The sequence below is a fragment of the Ptychodera flava genome, chromosome 1, assembly GCF_041260155.1.
Source record: "Ptychodera flava strain L36383 chromosome 1, AS_Pfla_20210202, whole genome shotgun sequence".
NCBI classification, from domain to species: Eukaryota; Metazoa; Hemichordata; class Enteropneusta; family Ptychoderidae; genus Ptychodera; species Ptychodera flava.
Window position 1 is genome coordinate 18,837,993 of NC_091928.1, and position 23,375 is coordinate 18,861,367.

At 38.7% G+C, this 23,375-nt stretch overlaps 1 protein-coding gene across 3 annotated transcripts in view; it reads left to right on the forward strand.

Moving 5' to 3' along the window:
* The window catches only part of LOC139132056 (VWFA and cache domain-containing protein 1-like), a 236,752-nt gene that overhangs the window by 56,561 nt on the left and 156,816 nt on the right, over window positions 1-23,375 (forward strand). For 2 of the 3 annotated variants that reach the window (XM_070698462.1, XM_070698448.1), the window contains 10 exons: window positions 125-261; window positions 1,196-1,368; window positions 1,743-1,850; window positions 2,248-2,375; window positions 2,682-2,883; window positions 3,288-3,437; window positions 3,773-3,870; window positions 4,211-4,333; window positions 4,693-4,784; window positions 5,230-6,939. In XM_070698462.1, the coding sequence (XP_070554563.1) occupies window positions 125-261; window positions 1,196-1,368; window positions 1,743-1,850; window positions 2,248-2,375; window positions 2,682-2,812 (677 nt within the window). In that variant the 3' untranslated portion in view covers window positions 2,813-2,883; window positions 3,288-3,437; window positions 3,773-3,870; ... (1 more) ...; window positions 4,693-4,784; window positions 5,230-6,939. Of the gene's footprint in view, window positions 1-124; window positions 262-1,195; window positions 1,369-1,742; window positions 1,851-2,247; window positions 2,376-2,681; window positions 2,884-3,287; window positions 3,438-3,772; window positions 3,871-4,210; window positions 4,334-4,692; window positions 4,785-5,229; window positions 6,940-23,375 lie in introns of those variants that run through there. The other variant, XM_070698456.1, reaches the window with a different exon arrangement.

A 23,375-nucleotide genomic window follows, 5' to 3' on the forward strand; every position in this document is an offset into this window, starting at 1 on the left:
TCTTTAAGGGTCTTTCAGAAACCACCTTTGTCCTTGACATCCTTGTCATGTGACGTATTGCCTTTTATCATACTATAAGGACCTGATCTCTTCACCTCACACTGACCTTCAATCGCGTCTACAGAAGCATCCTCTGTTAAGTTCAGCAAGGAAGCTTTCCTGGATCCCAATGAATATTTACTTAGCGAGGAGACAGAGAGTCGCATCAATGCCTACACGCAGTATATGAACGGTGAAGATGAACAGAATAAGTATTTCAAGGTGAGTAGATCCAACCCTTTCCCAAACATGGTTTGACCGAAATTCATTATAATCATAATGGCGACAGTGGACCTGTTTACAGGGAACTGGGGTGCACAGGTTAAAAGCACAACTGTGATATGAAATGCTAATTTTAGAAAGTATGTTCGTTTGACCTAGCAATAGGCCTGACAAAGTAGCGTCAGTATAGATTATGTACAATTTGGCAGTTTTGGCAATACTGGACTCCCGCTGAAGACTTTCCCGAATTAACATAATCTAAGGGATATAGTTACTCTAAAAACTAGGACTCCAGCGAAACCAGAATATTCAGCCAAGTGCTCTTCACCTGTATCTAGTCGTACTATTGTATCTTCTCTCTCATTTATATGATAGGGGCCGTACCATTACTCAGCGTTTTTGGATTGTGTTGAAATTCCATAAATCATATTTGTTTTTGAAGTGACTTTTTGAAACCAACACAGAGCATATATTTAACAGCATAGCTTTGTCAGCTATTTATACTATTATTTATACATCTGTATGCAACCGTATACTTTGGTATCTATCTATCTCTCTATCTCTCTATCTATCTCTCTATCTATCTATCTATCTTCTATCTATCTATCTATCTATCTATCTTTCTATCTATCTATCTGTCTGTCTGGCTGTCTGTCTGTCTGTTTGTCTGTCTGTCTGTCTGTCTGTCTCTCTCTCTCTCTCTCTCTCTCTCTCTCTCTCTCTCTCTCTCTCTCTCTATATATATATATATATATATATTATATACACTTCTACAAACCTTGTTTGTCATCTCTTTGTCTATTGCCTCCTGAACAACCAATGGGTCGAGACATCAGGTTCATTTAAGTAAATGTATAGTAAAATGTCATTTAAACGTGTGTTCAGTTGGTGTATATCTTAACTGGTAATTTACTGCCACGTTGTTTTGGTGAAGGATGGTGTTCGTGATATGGTGGTAGCTACGGCCAAAGCTGACGAGATATGGTCAACCACGGAGGACGCGATGCAATACACCGCTTTCTCCTATATCGGCACAGAGAACGGCGTTTTCAGAGAATATCCCGGCGTGGGACTCAACAAAAATTACGATCACACCGTCAGACCTTGGTAGGTGTACCTTTTCTTCTCAAATATAACACAAACACTTTCGAACGTTTGACTCTTCATAATATTTACCTACAAGTTTATAATGTCTCTACTTTCGTCATTCACATGGCTGTGTAGTGATCAAACTGTAGAGTGTTGTTGCCTTAAAACCAGCAAAACAATAGTTCGCTTAACTTTGTCCTCTGTCATTTTTATCGCCTTAACAAAATTTAGGACTAAAGAACAAATTTTCCAGGCTTTATCACGAAAACAATGAAGTTTTCTTATAGGGCCTCAGCTTCAAGAACCAGTTTGCCCCCCCCCCCCCCCCATTGAGGTGGTGATTTGTAAAAATGGTAACTTTTGGCATTACACTATTTTTATGCAACACGTAGGTACGAGCGAGCAAAGAACAATAAAGGAAATATTACTCTATCGACTCCCTATGAAGCTGCCAGTGGAAGTGGTTACGTCATCACCTTGGCTCATACCATTGTTGAAAGGTGAGTGGATGAGAGAATTTATGTTTAATTGTGTTACAACACGGTCCCTCCCCAGCGTGCATTAATAAATTCGTATTATAAAGATTGCTATAACACGTGTAATCTGCATGGTTGTGTGTTTATAGCTACATCTCCCTATTTCTTCACAGTATTGCAAAAATACAGTCAATACATGTTAATTCCCTACCCCATATTCCTGATAGCTATATATCACTGACGTTTACAAATGCCTGCCAGAGAATTATCACCCTGCATAAATAACACTTTGTCAATAGCTTACTCAATAAAATATGGCGGTAATAGAAGGGCAACCTACAGGCACCGTAGACTACAACCCCTGCACACATATCAAGCCTAATAAAAATGGTAATAAGGTTTATTTGTCCTGTCATTTCAGGCAAACTGATGCGAGGGCGTCGGGAACTTCGGACGAGGTAATCGCAGTCATGGGAAAGGATTTCTCGCTGCCATATTTCTCACTTTTCTTACGACAGATTTACCCGAAATGCATGAGAACAGATACAGGTGAGCCAGGAAGGATTTTCTACTGTCACGGAAGTGCTTCGCAGGGTCATCTGACCGCTCTTGTGCTCAGTGTGTTCTTACTTTGTTTAAGTATGTTCCCTTAGGATTTCACCTATGTATATATCATATTTTATTCATACAAAAGAGCAAATTTTGACACTCCATTTGTAAGTTCGCCGGGGGATTCACTTGTTTGCTTTTTTGTTTGTTTGTTTGTTTTTCTTCTATCTATCCGACTATCAATCCATGTATTTATTTATTTATTTGTTGATTTGTTTATTTTCGATCCTTTCCTTTTCAATTTAGCTGCTTTGTCATGGACGACAGCGGCTATCTCATTACACACGATAAGTTCTTTGACGTTAGCGGCGCTGTTCAAGATGGCGTTGAATACACACACATCACCGAATTCGAAAAGACAATCGCACCGGATCTGATCAATAAAGGTGCCTTAGTTAAGAAACAGTGTGTGAACTTCCAAAAGAAAAAGCTTCAAAACTACTACCAGGTAAGGAATTTGGAATAACACTTTGGGTTGTCATTTCGCCTGGTGGAATGAACAGTATCTCCTATGACAATATATGGAGAAGATGTTAAGACGAAGGCCTCATCATTGAAACACGCAACATGGATAATTTTTGCAAAAATTGTCTGCAATGATTTTCATCTGGCACAGACTTGATTACTGACATGAGTATTCCAACTTAAATTCCTACCTACATACATACATATCAGCCTACATATAGGTTATATACATCTGCAATGCATATTCATGATCGTACCGGTACATATGTGTCCATGGATGCATGAATCTATACATAAGTGTATGAATTGACAAATTCAAAGGCAAAAATACACACAACATTGTAGTCTCATCAGTAGTTCCTAATTGTCCTTTTCAAAACAATCCAGGTGTATCAACCCGAGAGTGACATCGACACGAAGAAAGAGGGCAATGAATGCTTGCAGTATCAGCTGGAACATATCTCTGGAACAAACGTGTACCTTGGTATCATTGAAAAATCCTTAATATGTACTCCTGACGTCTGTCCATGTCTAAAGGTGAACTGAAATGAAAATAATAATATTAGCTCCTTGGTTTATTTTTCAAGTTTTATAATTATTTTCAATCTATGGCTCGATATGCAATCGCATAATTGTACTGTATATTGCTTTAGAGTATAACCTCTTAAAGAACTCTAAAGACTCATTTAGTCTATAACAACATTTGCCTATGTGTAACGTACTACTGTTTGCCGACCAGGCTTTGTCAGATTTTCCATATTCGGGTTCAAGAGACTAGCCTGACCGATAAAGCCACCCTGATAGTTCGGGACGAATGAATCTGCATATGTCCGATTGGAACACTCTAATGGGTTATTTGTTAAATTTTGCAGACTTCGTGTCTAAAGGCTAGCTCGCAAAAAGAATGTGAGTGCCCCTGTCTCTCCTATGCAGAATACGATTACTGCAATAATCAGTTCGAATTTGGGAGGTATGTATGCATGCTTTGAAGCATTGGCGGATTGACCGCTCTCGCTTCTACTGCCTACTGTATTGTACTTTTACTTCAAAATGGTTAAGTGCTCCTAAAAATTTCATTTGTCTTCGAACTACCCTAGAATAGGACATTTCATTGACAAACACTTGAGCTCACAATTTTTCGAAGTCGTATCGGCTGATTTCCTGCCCCGGAACAACTTGGAAATACCTACTGTTTCGAATCTGGGGACCAATTGCAGCAGAAAATAAAGGATGTACATTTTAATGATACATGTCCGTGGATGTCATAATTGGCATTCTTGGTCAAACAGTTTTGATTTTTCCTCCCGTAGCGATGATGCGCCATCATGTACACCACCTATCAACAGCCTCGAACCCGTCGTAACTGAAAACCGTGATCTGCGCAGTCTCCCAAAATGCTACCCAACGGACTGTTCTCACTTCAAGACTAGCATGTAAGAAGATATTTCATAATTCTCGTTTAAGTACATTAATGTTATTCACTGTCTTTAATTCTTGTCAAAGACGAAAACTGAACCTCTCAGCAAAAGAAAAATAAACATAATATATGCAAACTACAACTAAAGACGAGTCAAATACATAAAGCTACAAGGTGTCAAACGAAAACTTTGATATCTTCTTTTTGATATACTGGGCCGGAAACACAAACCAAGACATACTGAAATGTGCGTTTTTCAATTGTACGTTTACAACTCTTAAAACATGTGTGAAGCTGATTGTTTTTGAAGAAAGCTCTTGAGAGAAATACATCTCTCAAGATATCACTATTTTAAAATTTTGTATAATTCTATAGGGAATGTATAGCTGCAGTCAGTTGTGAGTGGTGTAATGAAGGCATCTACGAGGATAAGCCATTCTGTTATGATCTCATCTACTCCTGCAAGCGTGAGTATTGTATCACGTGACTTCCTTTCTCAATCGTGGTTCCCACAGCGACGTAGTTACAAAATGTAAAGTCAATTTTACCCAAAAATGTAAAAATGGCAGTTTTTATCATAACATTTGGTGAATATCATAACCCATTCTGAGAAACTTATGAAACAAATGTAACCCCACTGATTTATGATTGGTTTGGTGGAATTCAAAGTTAACATCATCTTACATGAGACGAAATTAGTATTGGAACATTAAAGTTCGTTTAATTATAAAGTAAAAGGGGCTGAATTTAGCGATTATTAAAATAAAGGTAGGTCTGTGTTTTGTAATTAAAACTTTTCGAAATCTCATCAAACAGCTGCTGAGTATATGATATGATCTTTGATCGCTTGGTCACTTGATGGTTGTTGACATCGAGTAAGCCCGCATTGGTTTATTAATTTTATTTTCTCAGCTACTGAAAACACTGGAACGTCATCATCAGATACCGTTGTCATCGTTGGAATCGTCATAGCTTTACTCCTTGTAGTTGCCATAGTGATAGTTATCATCGTTGTGTGGTTTATTAAGCGTAGAAATAAAGGCAAATCTGTACCTCGAGCCGACAAAATACCCATGTCCTACAAGGCAAGTGGTGCTCCATCAGCTCCTTCGGCGCCCTCTCCGCCGAGTTTCAACCCGCATTATATTCAATCCGAGCCGACGTACCAGGAACCGGATGAATTTAAACGAAACTATTGAAATTCGGGCCGTGGAGACACCCCACCCCAAGGATTGATTCGCCCAATGCATTCTGTTACGAGTGCGCACTAGTATATGAAGCGCCACTCAACGGTGACGAAAACCAATTCTGACATTCTGACAACTTATAACTTAGCAGTACCATGATGTCACAAGGACTTTCAACTGAAAAAACTTCCAGGTTAATCTTATCCTCTTAGAATTTCTTACCCTTATCTACTACCCCACCCCGCTACCTGTCGCGACGTAGCAACGACTTACTACAAACAAATCGAGTCTAAAATTGTGCATTTTATAAGCTAGTCCCAAAATTAGGCTATATGTTTTATGCAAATGAGGTTTTTTGCAAAGCAATTGATAATACAGCTTTCGTTATTTGATTATGAAAAACATAATTCTACTTAATCATACTTTTAATCCAACGTGTAATACTTTGTAAAATGGAAAGAGGCTTCAATAAATTATTTGTAATGTTTATTGATGAAACGAATTATATATAACATAATTGAGATTCATTGTAAAGAAAGTTGTTGCATGCTTTATATTTTCATGTTTACTAAACAATTAAACCTAGACTCTTTACAAAATGTTTGACAACTTTTAACTCCTATGATTACGAAAAATGCTATTTTCAGGGTTTAAATGGCATGTATTACGCTTACAGGCGGCGCATGCCAGCGAGCCAGGGAAACAGGCCAAGAGCGACGGATTTCCAATTAAACAGTCCAAATTATGTGCCGTCTCGATTGGGTCGTAAACTTTAATAATAGGTCATTGTCAATGACAAAGTCCAACTTGGTTTATGAATTTGAAAACCATTGACGCAAATGATTATGATAATATTGGTCAACAATGTCCTGAAAATAGTAGAGAAAACGTTCTATTGATGTGTATGTGCAGTTGATGTCTGATATATGAATGGAATTAGTTAGCTTAATTTGAGAAATGTTTGGTAATGAATCGATGGTTGGAATGGGGTGAAGTCTGAGTGCTGATTTGTGATAAAAATGGATAACGGGGCAGAGATCTAGTTCCTAACATGGAATATGTCTGTAGGTATTGTAAATTTTACTAAACTGTTTAGCTGGCAATGTAAAGTACAAGAGTAAAATATGACTTGAAAATACTATGCACGAAGGTAAATACAGGGCTGTTAATTATATCTGTCAATGTAACTGCTTCACTGATTGTTTCAGATTCTTACTAAAATTCAGCAACTTCATTGTATAACACAATCATAAAAACTAACAAGACTGCTTTTCACAAATTGTATGCACTACATTTTAACTCGACATTTTTTTGAATTGTAACTGTGAAAGTCAGGAAATTTAAGAATCAGATTAAGAGTATTTTTCTTGCAAACTTCTAGAGATGATATTTGTTCTTTTGATCACTTTTGTTCAATAAAATAAAAATAACAACACGACCTTCATATTGTAGCTCATTTTTATGCAACAAAACAAAAACAACAAACATGCCGTCTGGCAACCATATTGAATCATCTTGATAAAATAAATTACACCCAAATGTAAGGTACAATGCAATGTCCTGATGTCAAGTTTGAAAGACATTAGTAAAACATGTTAGTCGGGTCGGAAGGTAGGGTTTCCATGCACCCCATGGATATATTTTTTTAACCTACATTTTTGTAATCCTTAGGGTCTAAAGTTAATAAATTTTGATGTTCCTAAAATTAAATATTGTCCCATGGGGTTCATTTTGCGCCATCTTGGCCGCCATCTTGGATTTCAACAATGGGGTAGGCGTCACATATTTACCGCTTGACGGAAACAGAAACAATAAACTACTATAAACTTTACATTTCTACAACGCCCACATTATGGCATTTTCACTGATATATAGCCTATTGGGAATTAATTAATATTCGAACATCGATTAGACGTTATATCGGCCATTGACCGTAAATCGTAAAATTTGCTAAATTTCAAACCCAATAATATGTTCCCGTTCCTCCAAACGATTTTTCATAAAGTATTGATATATGTTTTGGAAGAACTCAGTGCAATAAACAAGAAAACAACATTAAAAGTATGTGTCTTCAGACTTAGTGGGTGCATGAGCTTTTTTCTTAATACGTGATATGCAACATGTAATATAAGGGTTAGGGGTAATGTTTCCCTTTCTGTTTCGAATCATTAATGATAAAACCAATAAATATTATATTGATTGAAAGCTCTGAAAAGGGACTTTTTTAAACATATATTGTTTTATGGGGAAAAGTCGCATATTTGAAAGTTACAAAGCTTAAACCTTTCAGTTTATGTCGATTTTAAGCGATTTTTTACAAACAAAATTATACAATATGGGGCAGGGGTAATGTTTCCCTTTCTGCCTCGAATCACGAATCATGAAACCATATAAATGTTATTGTGGTTAAAAGATCGGAAAAGGGCCTTTCTAAACATGTATAGTTTCATTGGGAAAAATCTTTTAGTTTGTGTCAATTTTTGTGATTTTTTTAAACAATATGCACAAAACAGTTAGTCCGTTGGCCAGGTATCGAAATCATCCCCTCTAACGCATTTTACCCACTATGATTTTCTATTAGCTAGTATTCTCACTGTCATAATCTGATAATTTGCCATTTAACTGATGAGGGGGAAAGAGTGTAAAGACTTGTTTGTAGGGGACTGTCACGCCCTCACTAGTGAAATAGGAATGGGCTAGAGGTAGTATATTTACCGCTAGTCGGAAACAAAAGCAACAAAGTACTATAAACAATACATTCTTGGAAAGCCAGGACAATGCCCTTACCATTGGTTACCATCCAGTCTTCAAAATATATATTTTGCATAAGAAGTTGCAGCCATTTTAAAGAAAGTGCCGAGATGTGACTTTAATTTGACACTCACATTTTCTTTGGAAAGTTGGAATACAAAATGGTGTTTAACCTTTCTGGCAACAAGATTTTGTTGAATGTCACGGTTTGCAATGGTATTGCTGGATCTGTAAACAGGATACTTGGTGTTGATGGGTTTGCAAAGAAATGCAAGCCACTATGTTCCTTTAGTCAGTGTTTGTGTTTATGCATAACACAGCATGTATGTCTGCAGTGGCTTCTCACCAATGCTGTCTTACTGAAGACATGATTTTCTCATTATATTCATTTTGAAACCAATAATGCAAGTGCACATGCCAGGTCAATTATGTGGAATCAGATGAGCGCTACGAGAAGATGAAGAAGCCATGGGAGATAAATGACGGCAATGCTGGAATTGAAGAGATGGAGGATGCAAATGAGGTGGAGGGACGTACAGGATTACTCAAACCAGGAACTGTATAAGAAATTCCAGTACGCAATTACATTGATTTCCAATCCTATTCCTACTTCAATGTGAAATCTAGACAATAATTAAAACTTTCCATTCATGTTGAGTATTATGACCAACTGTACGAACTCCAGTCTTTGGTAGTACATATGTACCAAAATCACGAATGTTTAAAATCTCTTCAAAGAGCGAAATTTTACACTCTTAAAGTGGCTGGAAATCTTACTCGTGTAGTCATACTGCTTTCAACATCTTTTATGAGTATGGTACTATTGTGATAGAAGCCACAGTAAGTTAGGCTACCCACAATTCCCCTTGATTTGTGCACTCAGACATTATATTTGCTAAAAGCTTCTTCAATTTTATCAGTTTCTGAACAATTTGAAACTTAGAATTCAATTTCAGGATTATTTGTTTAAACTATGTTCCAAAGTTATTGATTATGTTTAAAATTCAAGAGTAAATTGAATAAGAAATACGATGGTATCAACCGGGACTCGAACCCACAACGCACGGCACCCAATCACCTGTAAGAAGTCGATGTTTGGAGGGGATAAAAAATTGTACACTTGTCAAGGTAAAGTTATCAGCAACTAAGATGCTCACATCATACCACCTGTCAGACATGCAAATTTCCTTTGTTACGAAGATTAAAAAAATATCCTTTCTTTTGCCACACAGATGCAACTTATTCCCTTAGTTTCCCTTGAAAATATTGTGTATGGCTGCCAAAAATCTATGTCAACAAAATTACAAAATTGCTATCTCCTCCGGAAATGGGGTTTATCTTGTCATTATTCACAGTGAGAAATCAGAAAATTATGATTATCAGAGCTATGTTGCCAGAATTTTGAAAGATGGACCGAGTTTTTCTGTGTACGGAAGAAATTTGCTTCAGTTCAGTGAGTGATCTCAGTGTGCATAGATCATGGAGAATGGTTGGTAGCCTCACTTATTGTGAAGTGCTAATCCCTTCATATTTGGTGGGATGAAGCACCTCATTAATTATGCGCATACTAATTCTAATACAGCCAATACAGTGAGAGGTCTGAATTTTGGAGGGATAAGTATGGGAGCAAATTATTTTGACAAAATGTCACGTGACAAAGGTGACCTTTGACTATGATTTTCACAAACAGGCCTATAAATCAGTAACCATAAGTGCTGCACCCCTTCACATTTGGTAGGATTGGGAACCTTATGGTGCCACATCCTGTATCTCATTAATTATGCACATATCCAATTCAGAGCTAGTCAATAGAGGCCTGATTTTTGGTACATAGGGATCAGTAACGGAGCAAAATATTTTGACAAAATGTCACATGACCAAAATGACCTTTGACCACAATTTAACATACAGGCCTATAAATCAGTTATCACAAGTATTACACCCTTCACATTTGGTTGGATGGGGGATCTTGTGGTGCCAGATGCTGTACTCCATTAATTATGCACATATCTAATTGTGGGCTTGCAAATAGAGCTAGCGGTCTAATTTTGGTACACATGGATAATAGTAGAATCAAACCTTTTCGCCAAAACATCACATGACCAGTGTAACCTTTAATTATCTCGATTTAACAAGTATGCTTACTAATTTAAAAGCAACACGAAGTGCTACACCTTTCATATTTGATTTGATGAAGCATCTATCATGGCACCACATCCTGTAACCATTTATTATGCGCATATCTACTTCTTCGCTAGCATAAGAAGCTTGAGGTCTGAATTTTGGTACATAGGGATAAGAATGGGAGCAGGTATTATTTTGACAAATATCACACTACTACAATGAGCTTTGACCTCAATTTCACATATTGGCCTACAAATCAGTAACCATAAGTGCTATACCCTTCATATTTGGTTGGATAAGGGACCTTTTTGTGCCATATCCTGTACCTCATTAATTATGCACATATCTTGTTCTGGTCTTCAAAATACAGCTAGGAGGTCTGATTTGTTGTGCACATGATAATTATGAAGCAAAGTTATATACAAAATTGTCACCAGGATAATCTATGTCCTCGATTTTAAAAATAGGCCTATAGCTCAGTAACTACAAGCGCTAATTCCTTCCTAATTGATAGGTTGAAGCAAATTAAGAAAACACATCCATTACATCATTAATTTTGTTCATCATCTTATTCTCGGCTACCAAAAACAGCTAGGATTCTGATTTTAGCAGGTATAATTGCTGGAGCAAAGTTTTCTGCAAAAATGTCATATGACCAGTATCACCTTTAACCTTGATGATGATGTTGCTTCACGAACTCTACAACGTGTGGAGCGGTCTCAGTCAGAAAAATGTAACAACTTAGCTGGCTATTAAACCACTCTTTTTGGGGAGTGGACATTTAGCAGAGCGGTTCTCTCTGTGGCCTCTCCGCTAGGGGACTGATGCCGTATGTTGTGGGTTCGAACCTGATTGAAAACTAGCCGTATTTGACTTCTTTAATTCACTTTGGTCCTGGCATTGCCATTAACAGCTATATTTGCCAATTTTTATATATCTAAGTAACCAAAAGACTTACAAAATTAGTTGCTGATGGATATTAACAAATAAGGTATCAAGATTTTCCACCAAAATTTAGGATCACCTTGGATAACCTTTGACCCACTTCTACGTAAACCAGAAACTACAAGGGCTACAGAGTTAGTTTTCACCAGATATTGCACACTACAGCTGCAGATTTTCCTCTGAAATACCGGATGACCTTGCATGACCTTTGGTATACTCTCAGCAACTACAAATGCTAGAGGTAAGGGGATTTGTTGGTATTGACCACTATGGAGCACAGACGTTTCAAAATTTATTAGATAGCTAAAGATGACCACAGACATTATTTCAGGTGCCTAAGCAACTACAAGGGCTGTAGGTTCGGACAATGAAAAGAGAATAAAGGGCATAATCTCAAAGTTTGTCAAGAGATGACAAATTGCACTGGTAAGAAAAACCTACCGGTAGGTAACCGGTGAACACATAATTAGCAGAGTAGAGTCAACAGAGAGATAGGAAGATTTGGCGGTTCCATGAATCTTTCAATTACACTTCAAAAAATATAAACAAGTATTGAGTTAGGCCCAGATTTGATTGATACTGTGTCTTCAATTGTGGTCATGGTGTGTTTTATCTGATATCAACATGTCCAATAATCATAGTCATGGTGTATTTTATCCAATGATTGACATGAAGTCATAAATTATGGGTAGTGAAGGACTTGAACCTTCTTAGACCGCAAGATCTTTCCAGTCTACCCTTTTCAAACTGACAACATGCATCATTGAACAAAAATGTCATATGAATGCCAAACAGGTTAAATTTGGAGCCCAAATGCAGCTTGATTTGATATAATTGTTGGCCGAATGTACACTATTGTCAAGAAGACTCTGCAAGTGTCAGACTCAATAAGAAAGGTGAAATGCAATTAGTGCCTAGGCCTAATTGCATATGAGAATTACATATGTGCAACTAAATATTATTGTGTGGTGGCGCCATAATTGTGCAATTATTGCTCATACATTAACCATAGCATTCACCTTTCCTTTTGAGTACCAATTCTATGGAGTCTGTGACATAGTGTGTAATATTTTGGTGTAATTTTAGCATTGTTTTGGGGCCTGAATGTTTAAAATGGCTACACATTTAAGAAATTCCAAACAAAAAATGCATATTAGCTGCAAAGCCTAAATCAGGACAAAAAACCTCTGCTTTTAGAGGAAAAAATATCCCATAAAAACCGCTAATATGCAAAGAGGGGTATCAGAAGAACGTACCTTTGTTTCCTGAATCCCATTTTGGTATCCCTGTCTTTTATTTTAAAATTTACCTCAACAATTGCAAAAATTCTACATGGGAAGATAGAAACTTCCCAGAAAGGAGAGAAGAAAGCAAAAGAAGAAAGAAAAAGAATATGGAAATATCAAGAGAAGAAGGAACAGGTCCCGAAGAGCAGGTCTCGTGGTTTAGAGGTTCCGTGTTCCCATAGGTCTTAATCGTAGTCTCGAGCTTCCGAGTTCATGAAGATGTTAATCGCAGTCCTTAGGTTCTATGTTCAACAAGATTTTAATCACAGTTCTGAGAGTCCATGTTCCCGTAGATAATAATAGTTCGTGTTCGTAGATTTAATCATCGTCGCGGTTGCGTATTCAATGTTCCTGAAGTTGTTAAATGCGCGTGGCCGTGAGGTTCTGAGTTCCGGAAGATGTTAATTGCGGTCGCGAGGTTCTGAGTTTTCGTAGGTCTGAATTGCAGTCACAAGAGTCCATGTTCTGTAGATGCGAATATGGAACCTCAGGACTACAATTAAATTGTGGTCCTGAGGTTCCATATTCGCAGATTTTATCGCGGGTCGTGTGTTCAATGTTCCCGAAGATGTTAATCGCAGTCTCGAGGTTCAGAGTTTTCAAAGTTCAATTCCGGTCGCAGTCGCGAAAGTCCGTGTTCCCGTAGATTTATTTGCAGTCCCGAGGTTCAGTGTTTGTAGATTTTGTCGCGGTCGCGTGTTCAATGTTCCCGAAGACATAATCGCGGTTGCAAGGTTGAAAGTTTCCAAGATTTAAATTGCGCTCACAAGGTTCAATGGTCTCTAATATGTTAATTACGGTCACGGGGGCCGAGTTCCCGAAGAGGTTAATCAGGGTCGCGAGGTTCCGAGTTTCCATAGGTCTTTATCGCAGTCACGTGAGTCCATGTTCCTGTCGATTTAATTGCAGTTTCAAGGTACCATGTGTGTTCAATTTTCCCAAAGATGTTAATTTTAGTTTTGAAAGCTGAATTCGCGGTTGTGAGAGTCTATGTTCCCGTAGATTTAATTGCGGTCCCGAGGTTCAGTGTTCGTAGATTTTATCACAGTCGCGTGTTCAATGTTCCCAAAGATGTTAATCGCGGTCCTGAGGTTCTGAGTTCCCGAAGATGTCAATCGCGGTCACTAAGTTCTGAGTTTTGGTAGGTCTTAATCACTGTCATGAAAGTCCATGTTCCCGTAGATTAAATTGCAGTCCCGAGGTTCCGTGTTTGTAGATTTTATTGCGGTTGCATGTTCAATGTTCCCGAAGATGTTAATCATGGTCGCGAGAGTCCGTGTTCCTGTGGATTGAATTCCGGTACAGAGGTTCCGTGTTCTTAGATTTTATTGTGGTTGCGTGTTCAATGTTCCCGAAGTTATTAATTGTGTGCACCCGTTAGGTCCTGAGTTCTCAAAGATGTAAATCGCAGTCATGAGGTTCAGTGTTTTCATAGGTCTTAATCGCGGTCGCGATAGTCCTTGTTCCCGTAGTTTTAATTGCAGTAGAGAGCTTGTGTGTTCGTAGATTTTATCACGGTGGCGCGTTCAATTTTCCCGAAGATGTTAATCACAGTCGCGAGGTTCCGAGTTTTCAAAGCTCAATTCCGGTCGCAGTCGTGAGAGTCCGTGTTCCTGTAGACTTAATTGCGGTTCCGAGGTTCAGTGTTCAAAGATTTTATTGCAGTCGCGTGTTCAATGTTCCCAAAGATATTAATTACGGTCGCGAGGTTCTGAGTTTTCAAAGCTCAATTCCGGTCGCGGTCGCTTGTTCAATATTCCCGAAGATGTTAATCGCGTCGCTAAGTTCCGAGTTTTGGTTGGTCTTACTCACTGTCACGAGAGTCCGTGTTCCCGTAGATTTAATTGCAGTCACGAGGTTCCGTGTTCGTAGATTTTATTGCGGTTGCATGTTCAACGTTCCGGAAGATGTTAATCGCGGTCATGAGGTTCTGAGTTCTTGACGATGTCAATCGAGGTTGCTAAGTTCCGAGTTTTGGTAGGTCTTAATCGCTGTCACGAGAGTCTGTGTTCCCTTAGATTTAATTTTAGTCCCAAGGTTCCGTGTTCGTAGATTTTATTGTGGTTGTATGTTCAATGTTCCCTAAGATGTTAATCGTGTTCTTGAGAGTCCATGTTCCTGTCGATTGAATTGTGGTACAGAGGTTTCGTGTTCTTAGATTTTATTGTGGTTGCGTGTTCAATGTTCCCGAAGTTATTAATTGTGTACACCCATTAGGTCCTGAGTTCCCAAAGATGTAAATCGCGGTCATAAGGTTCAGTGTTTTCGTAGGTCTTAATGGCGGTCGCAAGTGTCCTTGTTCCCGTCGATTTAATTGTGGTAGAGAGCTTGTGTGTCCGTAGATTTTATCGCGGTTGCATGTTCAATTTTCCCGAAGATGTTAATCGCGGTCGCGAGGTTCTGAGTTTTCAAAGCTCCATTCCGGTCGCAGTCATGAAAGTCTGTGTTCCCCGTAGACTTAATTGCGGTCCCAAGGTTCAGTGTTTCGTAGATTGCATTGCGGTCGTGTGTTCAATGTTCCCGAAGATATTAATTATGGTCGCAAGGTTCTGACTTTTCAAAGCTCGATTCCGGTTGCGGTCGCTTGTTCAATGTTAATCACGGTCCAGATGTTCTAAGTTCGCAAAGATATCAATTGCAGTCGCTAAGTTCCAAGTTTTGGTAGGTCTTAATCACTGTCACGAGAGTCCGTGTTCCCATAGATTTAATTGCAGTCCTGAGGTTCTGTGTTTGTAGATTTTATTGCGGTTGCATGTTCAACGTTCCGGAAGATGTTAATCGCGGTCACGAGGTTCTGAGTTCTTGACGATGTCAATCGAGGTTGCTAAGTTCCGAGTTTTGGTAGGTCTTAATCGCTGTCACGAGAGTCTGTGTTCCCTTAGATTTAATTTTAGTCCCAAGGTTCCGTGTTCGTAGATTTTATTGTGGTTGTATGTTCAATGTTCCCTAAGATGTTAATCGTGTTCTTGAGAGTCCATGTTCCTGTCGATTGAATTGTGGTACAGAGGTTTCGTGTTCTTAGATTTTATTGTGGTTGCGTGTTCAATGTTCCCGAAGTTATTAATTGTGTACACCCATTAGGTCCTGAGTTCCCAAAGATGTAAATCGCGGTCATGAGGTTCAGTGTTTTCGTAGGTCTTGTTCCCGTCGATTTAATTGTGGTAGAGAGCTTGTGTGTTCGTAGATTTTATCGCGTTGCATGTTCAATTTTCCCGAAGATGTTAATCGCGGTCGCGAGGTTCCGAGTTTTCAAAGCTCAATTCCGGTCGCAGTTGTGAAAGTCTGTGTTCCCGTAGACTTAATTGCGGTCCCAAGGTTCAGTGTTCGTAGATTGCATTGCGGTCGTGTGTTCAATATTCCCGAAGATATTAATTATGGTCGCAAGGTTCTGAGTTTTCAAAGCTTGATTCCGGTTGCGGTCGCTTGTTCAATGTTAATCACGGTCCAGATGTTCTAAGTTCGCAAAGATATCAATTGCAGTCGCTAAGTTCCAAGTTTTGGTAGGTCTTAATCACTGTCACGAGAGTCCGTGTTCCCATAGATTTAATTGCAGTCCTGAGGTTCTGTGTTTGTAGATTTTATTGCGGTTGCATGTTCAACGTTCCGGAAGATGTTAATCGCGGTCACGAGGTTCTGAGTTCTTGACGATGTCAATCGAGGTTGCTAAGTTCCGAGTTTTGGTAGGTCTTAATCGCTGTCACGAGGGTCCGTGTTCCCATAGATTTAACTGCAGTCCAGAGGTTCCATGTTCGTAGATTTTATTGTGGTTGTATGTTAAATGTTCCCGAAGATTTTAATCACGGTTGCGAGAGTCCATGTTCCTGTCGATTGAATTGCGGTACAGAGGTTTCGTGTTCTTAGATTTTATTGTGGTTGCGTGTTCAATGTTCCCGAAGTTATTAATTGTGTACACCCATTAGGTCCTGAGTTCCCAAAGATGTAAATCGCGGTCATAAGGTTCAGTGTTTTCGTAGGTCTTAATGGCGGTCGCAAGTGTCCTTGTTCCCGTCGATTTAATTGTGGTAGAGAGCTTGTGTGTCCGTAGATTTTATCGCGGTTGCATGTTCAATTTTCCCGAAGATGTTAATCGCGGTCGCGAGGTTCCGAGTTTTCAAAGCTCAATTCCAGTCGCAGTCGTGAAAGTCCGTGTTCCCGTAGACTTAATTGCGGTCCCAAGGTTCAGTGTTCGTAGATTGCATTGCGGTCGAGTGTTCAATGTTCCCGAAGATATTAATTATGGTCGCGAGGTTCTGAGTTTTCAAAGCTCAATTCCGGTTGCGGTCGCTTGTTCAATGTTAATCACGGTCCAGATGTTCTAAGTTCGCAAAGATATCAATTGCAGTCGCTAAGTTCCAAGTTTTGGTAGGTCTTAATCACTGTCACGAGAGTCCGTGTTCCCATAGATTTAATTGCAGTCCTGAGGTTCTGTGTTTGTAGACTTTATTGCGGTTGCATGTTCAACGTTCCGGAAGATGTTAATCGCGGTCACGAGGTTCTGAGTTCTTGACGATGTCAATCGAGGTTGCTAAGTTCCGAGTTTTGGTAGGTCTTAATCGCTGTCACGAGAGTCCGTGTTCCCATAGATTTAATTGCAGTCCAGAGGTTCCGTGTTCGTAGATTTTATTGTGGTTGTATGTTCAATGTTCCCGAAGATTTTAATCACCGACTGCCTCACCGTAGAGCTACAAGTTTGTAGTTAATGTTGTGTAGTTGTGCTGCGCCCTGAAATATACATTTCTTTCAATTCATCGATGCCCCTTCACCTCAGTGAGTAGCGTATATTTGTTTATGCGCACTCACCACAGGGTGTCTATGAAGGTCTAATGACTTATGAATATTCATACACCCATTGTTATATTTTCACAAATATTAAAGAACGTGATCATTGATAATTAATTAAAAAATTGCCTCCCACAAATTTGTACTGGAGCATGGTACAGGTGAATAAGAAGCATGAATCTCAGATCTCGTCTCTGGGAGATGGGGTATACCACGGTGAGTGTACATGGTACAGGTGAATTGTTAGCATCAAGCTCTTGTACGTATGTATGTATGTACCAGCATGCATGCATGCATACATACATATATACATACATACATACATACATACATACATATATATGCCACCGACTTACCACTTTGGTATCAGATATACATATACATGTACCAAATGTGAGCTAAAAATGATTTCGCTACTGTACCGTCATGAAATGATGATGATCATGAAAATTTCTTGACAAATATATCGGTACTACCGCTGCTAGAAAATGTCATTTTACCTTCTAAAACTCACTGATAGTCTTGCCATGTTGACTCACTTTGAGCATGATGAACTCTGTATTAATAATCCACTTGTACTTTACAAGTCCTCTGAGAGGAAAGAGTCCTGAGACTTGTTTAATTAGGTCTATGATTAAAAATACTGCAATACAGATGGGGCTTAACATAAAACCGATGTAAGCTGCCATACTAATAACAAAGGGTCATTAAAATGAATCAATTAGTACTTAATCGACAGGATGCTGCCAAAAATTTTTGCATCCTATCCTAACACTGACAGATTATCACGGGTACCATATTTCATAAAGTTTGATCCAGTACAATTGACGTGCATATGTATGATAAAGGTCAATGTCTTTGTACCAACTTTGAATAAAATCAGCTGAGATGTGCCTGAGTTATGGCTCCGTACATGAAAAAATCGTAACAAAATGGCCGCCATGCGGCAATATAGGATCATATCGTGGAGCAAGTTGATGTGCATATGTATGATATAGGTCAATGTCCTTGTACCAACTTTGAACAAATCGGTTGAGATGTACCTGAGTAATGGCTCCGTACATGAAAAAATACCGCAATTATTCGGTGTTGCTCACATTTGATCAGAATTGGTACATACCAGTATGGGTACCAAAGATCAACAATAAATGTTGTTTCTATCTGTTCAGCGCAGAAAAATTCTACGTTGATGCTATGACAATGATTTCTGCACAGTACAACCAGAAAAACAACAAGAAATATTTAAACCAGAAATACAAGAATGACAAAAGTAAATATAGCTGCAAAGCAGCAATCACCGGTTTCGAGATATCTCGGTCAACAGGGGCAATAGAGAAATACATATGCAAAAAGATGGGAGGCTATAGTAGTATTTGTGAAATCGAGGTCAAAAGTAGTCGAGGTGATGTGACATTTTGTTAAAAGAATTCAATGTCATAGTTATCCCTTTATACCGAAAATCAGACCTCTAGCTCTATCACCTTAGCCTGGAATTATATATGTGCATAATTAATGAGGTCTTGTCATGTTCCATATTGACAATTGATATCTATCCCATAGTACTGCCTGTGTACCAAAATTCGGATCTCTAGCCCTATTGGTTAGCCTAGAATTACATATGCGCATAATTAATGAGGTGTTGTCACGTGACATATTGACAATTGATTTCTATCCCATAGTAGTCCCTGTGTACCAAAATTCAGATCTCTAGCCCTATTGGTTAGCCCTAGAATTAGATATGCACATAATTAATGAGTCTGGTCACGTGACATATTTGCAATAGATTTCTATCCCATAGTAGTCCCTGTGTACCAAAATTCGGATCTCTAGTCCTATTGGTTAGCCTAGAATTAGATATGCGCATAATTAATGAGGTCTGGTCACGTGACATATTGACAATAGATTTCTATCCCATAGTAGTCCCTGTGTACCAAAATTCAGATCTCTAGCCCTATTGGTTAGCCTAGAATTAGATATGCGCATAATTAATGAGGTGTTGTCACGTGACATATTTGCAAGATATTTCTATTCCATAGTAGTCCCTGTGTACCAAATTCGGATCTCTAGCCCTATTGGTTAGCCTAGAATTAGATATGTGCATAATTAATGAGGTCTGGTCACGTGACATATTTGCAATAGATTTCTATCCCATAGTAGTCCCTGTGTACCAAAATTTGGATCTCTAGCCCTATTGGTTAGCCTAGAATTAGATATGCGCATAATTAATGAGGTCTGGTCACATGACATATTTGCAATAGATTTCTATCCCATAGTAGTCCCTGTGTACCAAAATTCGGATCTCTAGCCCTATTGGTTAGCCTAGAATTAGATATGCGCATAATTAATGAGGTCTGGTCACGTGACATATTTGCATTAGATTTCTATCCCATAGTAGTCCCTGTGTACCAAAATTCGGATCTCTAGCCCTATTGGTTAGCCTAGAATTAGATATGCGCATAATTAATGAGGTCTGGTCACGTGACATATTTGCAATAGATTTCTATCCCATAGTAGTCCCTGTGTACCAAAATTTGGATCTCTAGCCCTATTGGATAGTCTAGAATTAGATATGTGCATAATTAATGAGGTCAAGGTCACGTGACCTGACCCAAAATATTTCAGTGAACATTAGCAGCCAATGATCGTCTATGTCGAAAAAGAACCAGACTCCTAGCTCTATTGGCTAGCCTGTAATGGGCATTTGTAAATCTATAGGGGAGGTCAAAGGTCACTGAAAAACGTGGAAAATAATACTTTAAAAATCTTCTTCTCAAAATCGGCAGGGCCTATGACCTTGAAATTTGGCATGAAGAAGCCTAGCCCTATGGTCTACAAAAATATCTGACAGAATTTTGATTGGTTTATTTTATGCAAATTAAGCCAAGTTGAAAGTTTAATTTCAATATGGCTGCCAGGTCACGTGACCCATTGTTATGGTCATGTGATCAAAAAATTACTTGTGAGGAGTTTTACCTATGTGCCAAATTTGAAGTCTCTAGGTGCAACAGTGTTCGCGTGGCAGTTGCATTTAGAGGGCGGAAGAAGAAGAAGAAAGAATAATAATAATAATAATAAATATAGCTGCAAGCAGCGATGACCGGGTTTCGACAAAAGTGGCAGCATTAGAGCAAAAGAAAAATTAGATTGTGAAATAATTAATGAAGTACAGGATGTGATGTCATAAGGTCTCCCATCATACCACATATGAAGTCTGTAGCACTTGTGGTTATCAAGTTGTGGACATATAGGTATATGTAAGGTCAAAGGTCATCGAGGTCACATGACATTTTGTCAAAAAAATTTTACTGCTAAGCTATCACTATATACCAAAAATCAGACATCTAGCTCTATTGGCTGGCTGAGAATTAGATATGCGCATAATTAATGAGGTACATGATGTGGTGTCATAAGGTCTCCCATCATACCACATATGAAAGGTGTAGCACTTGGGGTTACATAGTTATGCCCATATACGTATATATGAGGTCAAAGGTCATCGAGGTCACATGATATTTTGTCAAAAAAATTGTATTGCTAAGTTATCCCTATATACCAAAAATCAGACCTCTAGCTCTATTGGCTGGCTCAGAATTAGATATGCGCATAATTAATGAGGTACAGGATGTGATGTCATAAGGTCTCCCATCATACCAAATATGAAGGGTGTAGCACTTGGGGTTACTTAGTTATGAACATATATGTATATTTGAGGTCAAAGGTAATCGAGGTCACATGATATTTTGTCAAAAAAATTGTATTGCTAAGTTATCCCTATATACCAAAAATCAGACCTCTAGCTCTATTGGCTGGCTCAGAATTAGATATGCGCATAATTAATGAGGTACAGGATGTGATGTCATAAGGTCTCCCATCATACCAAATATGAAGGGTGTAGCACTTGGGGTTACTTAGTTATGGCCATATATGTATATTTGAGGTCAAAGGTCATCGAGGTCACGTGACATTTTGTCAAAAAAATTGTAGTGCTAAGTTATCCCTATATACCAAAAATCAGACCTCTAGCTCTATTAGCTGGCTCAGAATTAGATATGCGCATAATTAATGAGGTACAGGATGTGATGTCATAAGGTCTCCCATCATACCAAATATGAAGGGTGTAGCACTTGGGGTTACTTAGTTATGCCATATATGTATATTTGAGGTCAAAGGTCATCGGGGTCACATGACATTTTGTCAAAAAAATTGTATTGCTAAGTTATCCCTATATACCAAAAATCAGACCTCTAGCTCTATTGGCTGGCTCAGAATTAGATATGCGCATAATTAATGAGGTACAGGATGTGATGTCATAAGGTCTCCCATCATACCAAATATGAAGGGTGTAGCACTTGGGGTTACTTAGTTATGGCCATATATGTATATTTGAGGTCAAAGGTCATCGGGGTCACATGACATTTTGTCAAAAAAATTGTATTGCTAAGTTATCCCTATATACCAAAAATCAGACCTCCAGCTCTATTAGCTGGCTCAGAATTAGATATGCACATAATAAATGAGTTGGAGCAAGAGGCCAAGGTCAAAGGTCAAGGCAATCCCCAAATTGTGGAGTGCAGTTTGGTCCCCTACTGGCCATGGTCCAATAGACAATGGCTGTCTTGGACTTAAACATAGGCCAGAATAAGCCATTGCCATAACTTAGCTGTATAGGTATAGGGGAGGTCAAAGGTCATAGAAAAAATCAGAAAAATAATATTTAAAAATCTTCTTCTCAAAATTGGCAAGACCTGTGACCTTGACATTTGGCATGAAGGAGCAGGCTATATGGTCTAAAAAGTGACTGGAGCAGAATTTTGATTTACCATTTGTTATGCAAATGAGCTCAATTTTAAAGTTTATTATCAAAATGGCCGAAAGGTCACGTGACCTTTTGTTATGGTCATGTGACCAAAAATTTACTTTCGCTTAGTTGTACCTGTGTACCAAATATGAAGTCTCTAGGTGCAACGGTGTTTGCGTGGTAGTTGCAAAAGCACGGCGGAAGAAGAAGAAGAAGAAGAAGAAGAATAATAATAATAAAAAACAGAACGATTACAAGAGGGTTTCGCACCCATGGTGTCGAAACCCTAATAAAAAACGGAACGATTACTAGAGGGTTTCGGACCCGTGGTCTCGAAACCCTAATTAAGGTCTGGAATTTTAGGTACTGGAGGTCAACTTTAGCAACATGCATAGCTGAAAGGCAGCTAGCCCCTCTTAGTTTGACCATAGACGCTCTTCCTCCCCTCTACTGTCTATGGTTTGGAGAGTTCTGTTAATATGTAACAGTTCATAAACAACTCCCCTCTACTGACGGTCTTCCTCCCCTCTACTGTCTATGGTTTGGGCAGTTCTGTTAATATGTAACAGTTCATAAACAACTCCCCTCTACTGACGGTCTTCCTCCCCTCTACTGTCTATGGTTTGGGCAGTTCTGTTAATATGTAACAGTTCATAAACAATGACAGGAAATGAGTCAAGATAAGTGGAGTTTGCCTGTCACTCCTGCACACATGCAGAAATTCCCTTTTTCTTACCTCATTTGCACATTTTTGACACTGATATGTTCATTTGAACAAATTCACATCTCAACCCCTACATCTACCTGTACATCAAATACTGAGATGGTAGCTTTGGCGGTATGGGAGCCTTTGTGTGTGACGGACATACATCCGCACATACCCACAAATATACAGACATCGACGCCACTCAGACTCATCATATAAGCTCTTTTTGGTATTTATATATAAAACCAAATATGAGCTAAAAATCGTAACAAAATGGCTGCCATGCAGCCATATTGGATTGTATCACAAAAACAATTGACGTGCATATGTATGACGTAGAAGTAATTTTTGTACCAAGTTTGAATGAAATTGCTCCAGGCATCTGTGAGATATCTGCGTGAACGGACGCATGCATGCACGGATGCACGGACGGACATGATAGACATGACCAAACCTATAAGTCCCCCCCCCCCCCGGACGGT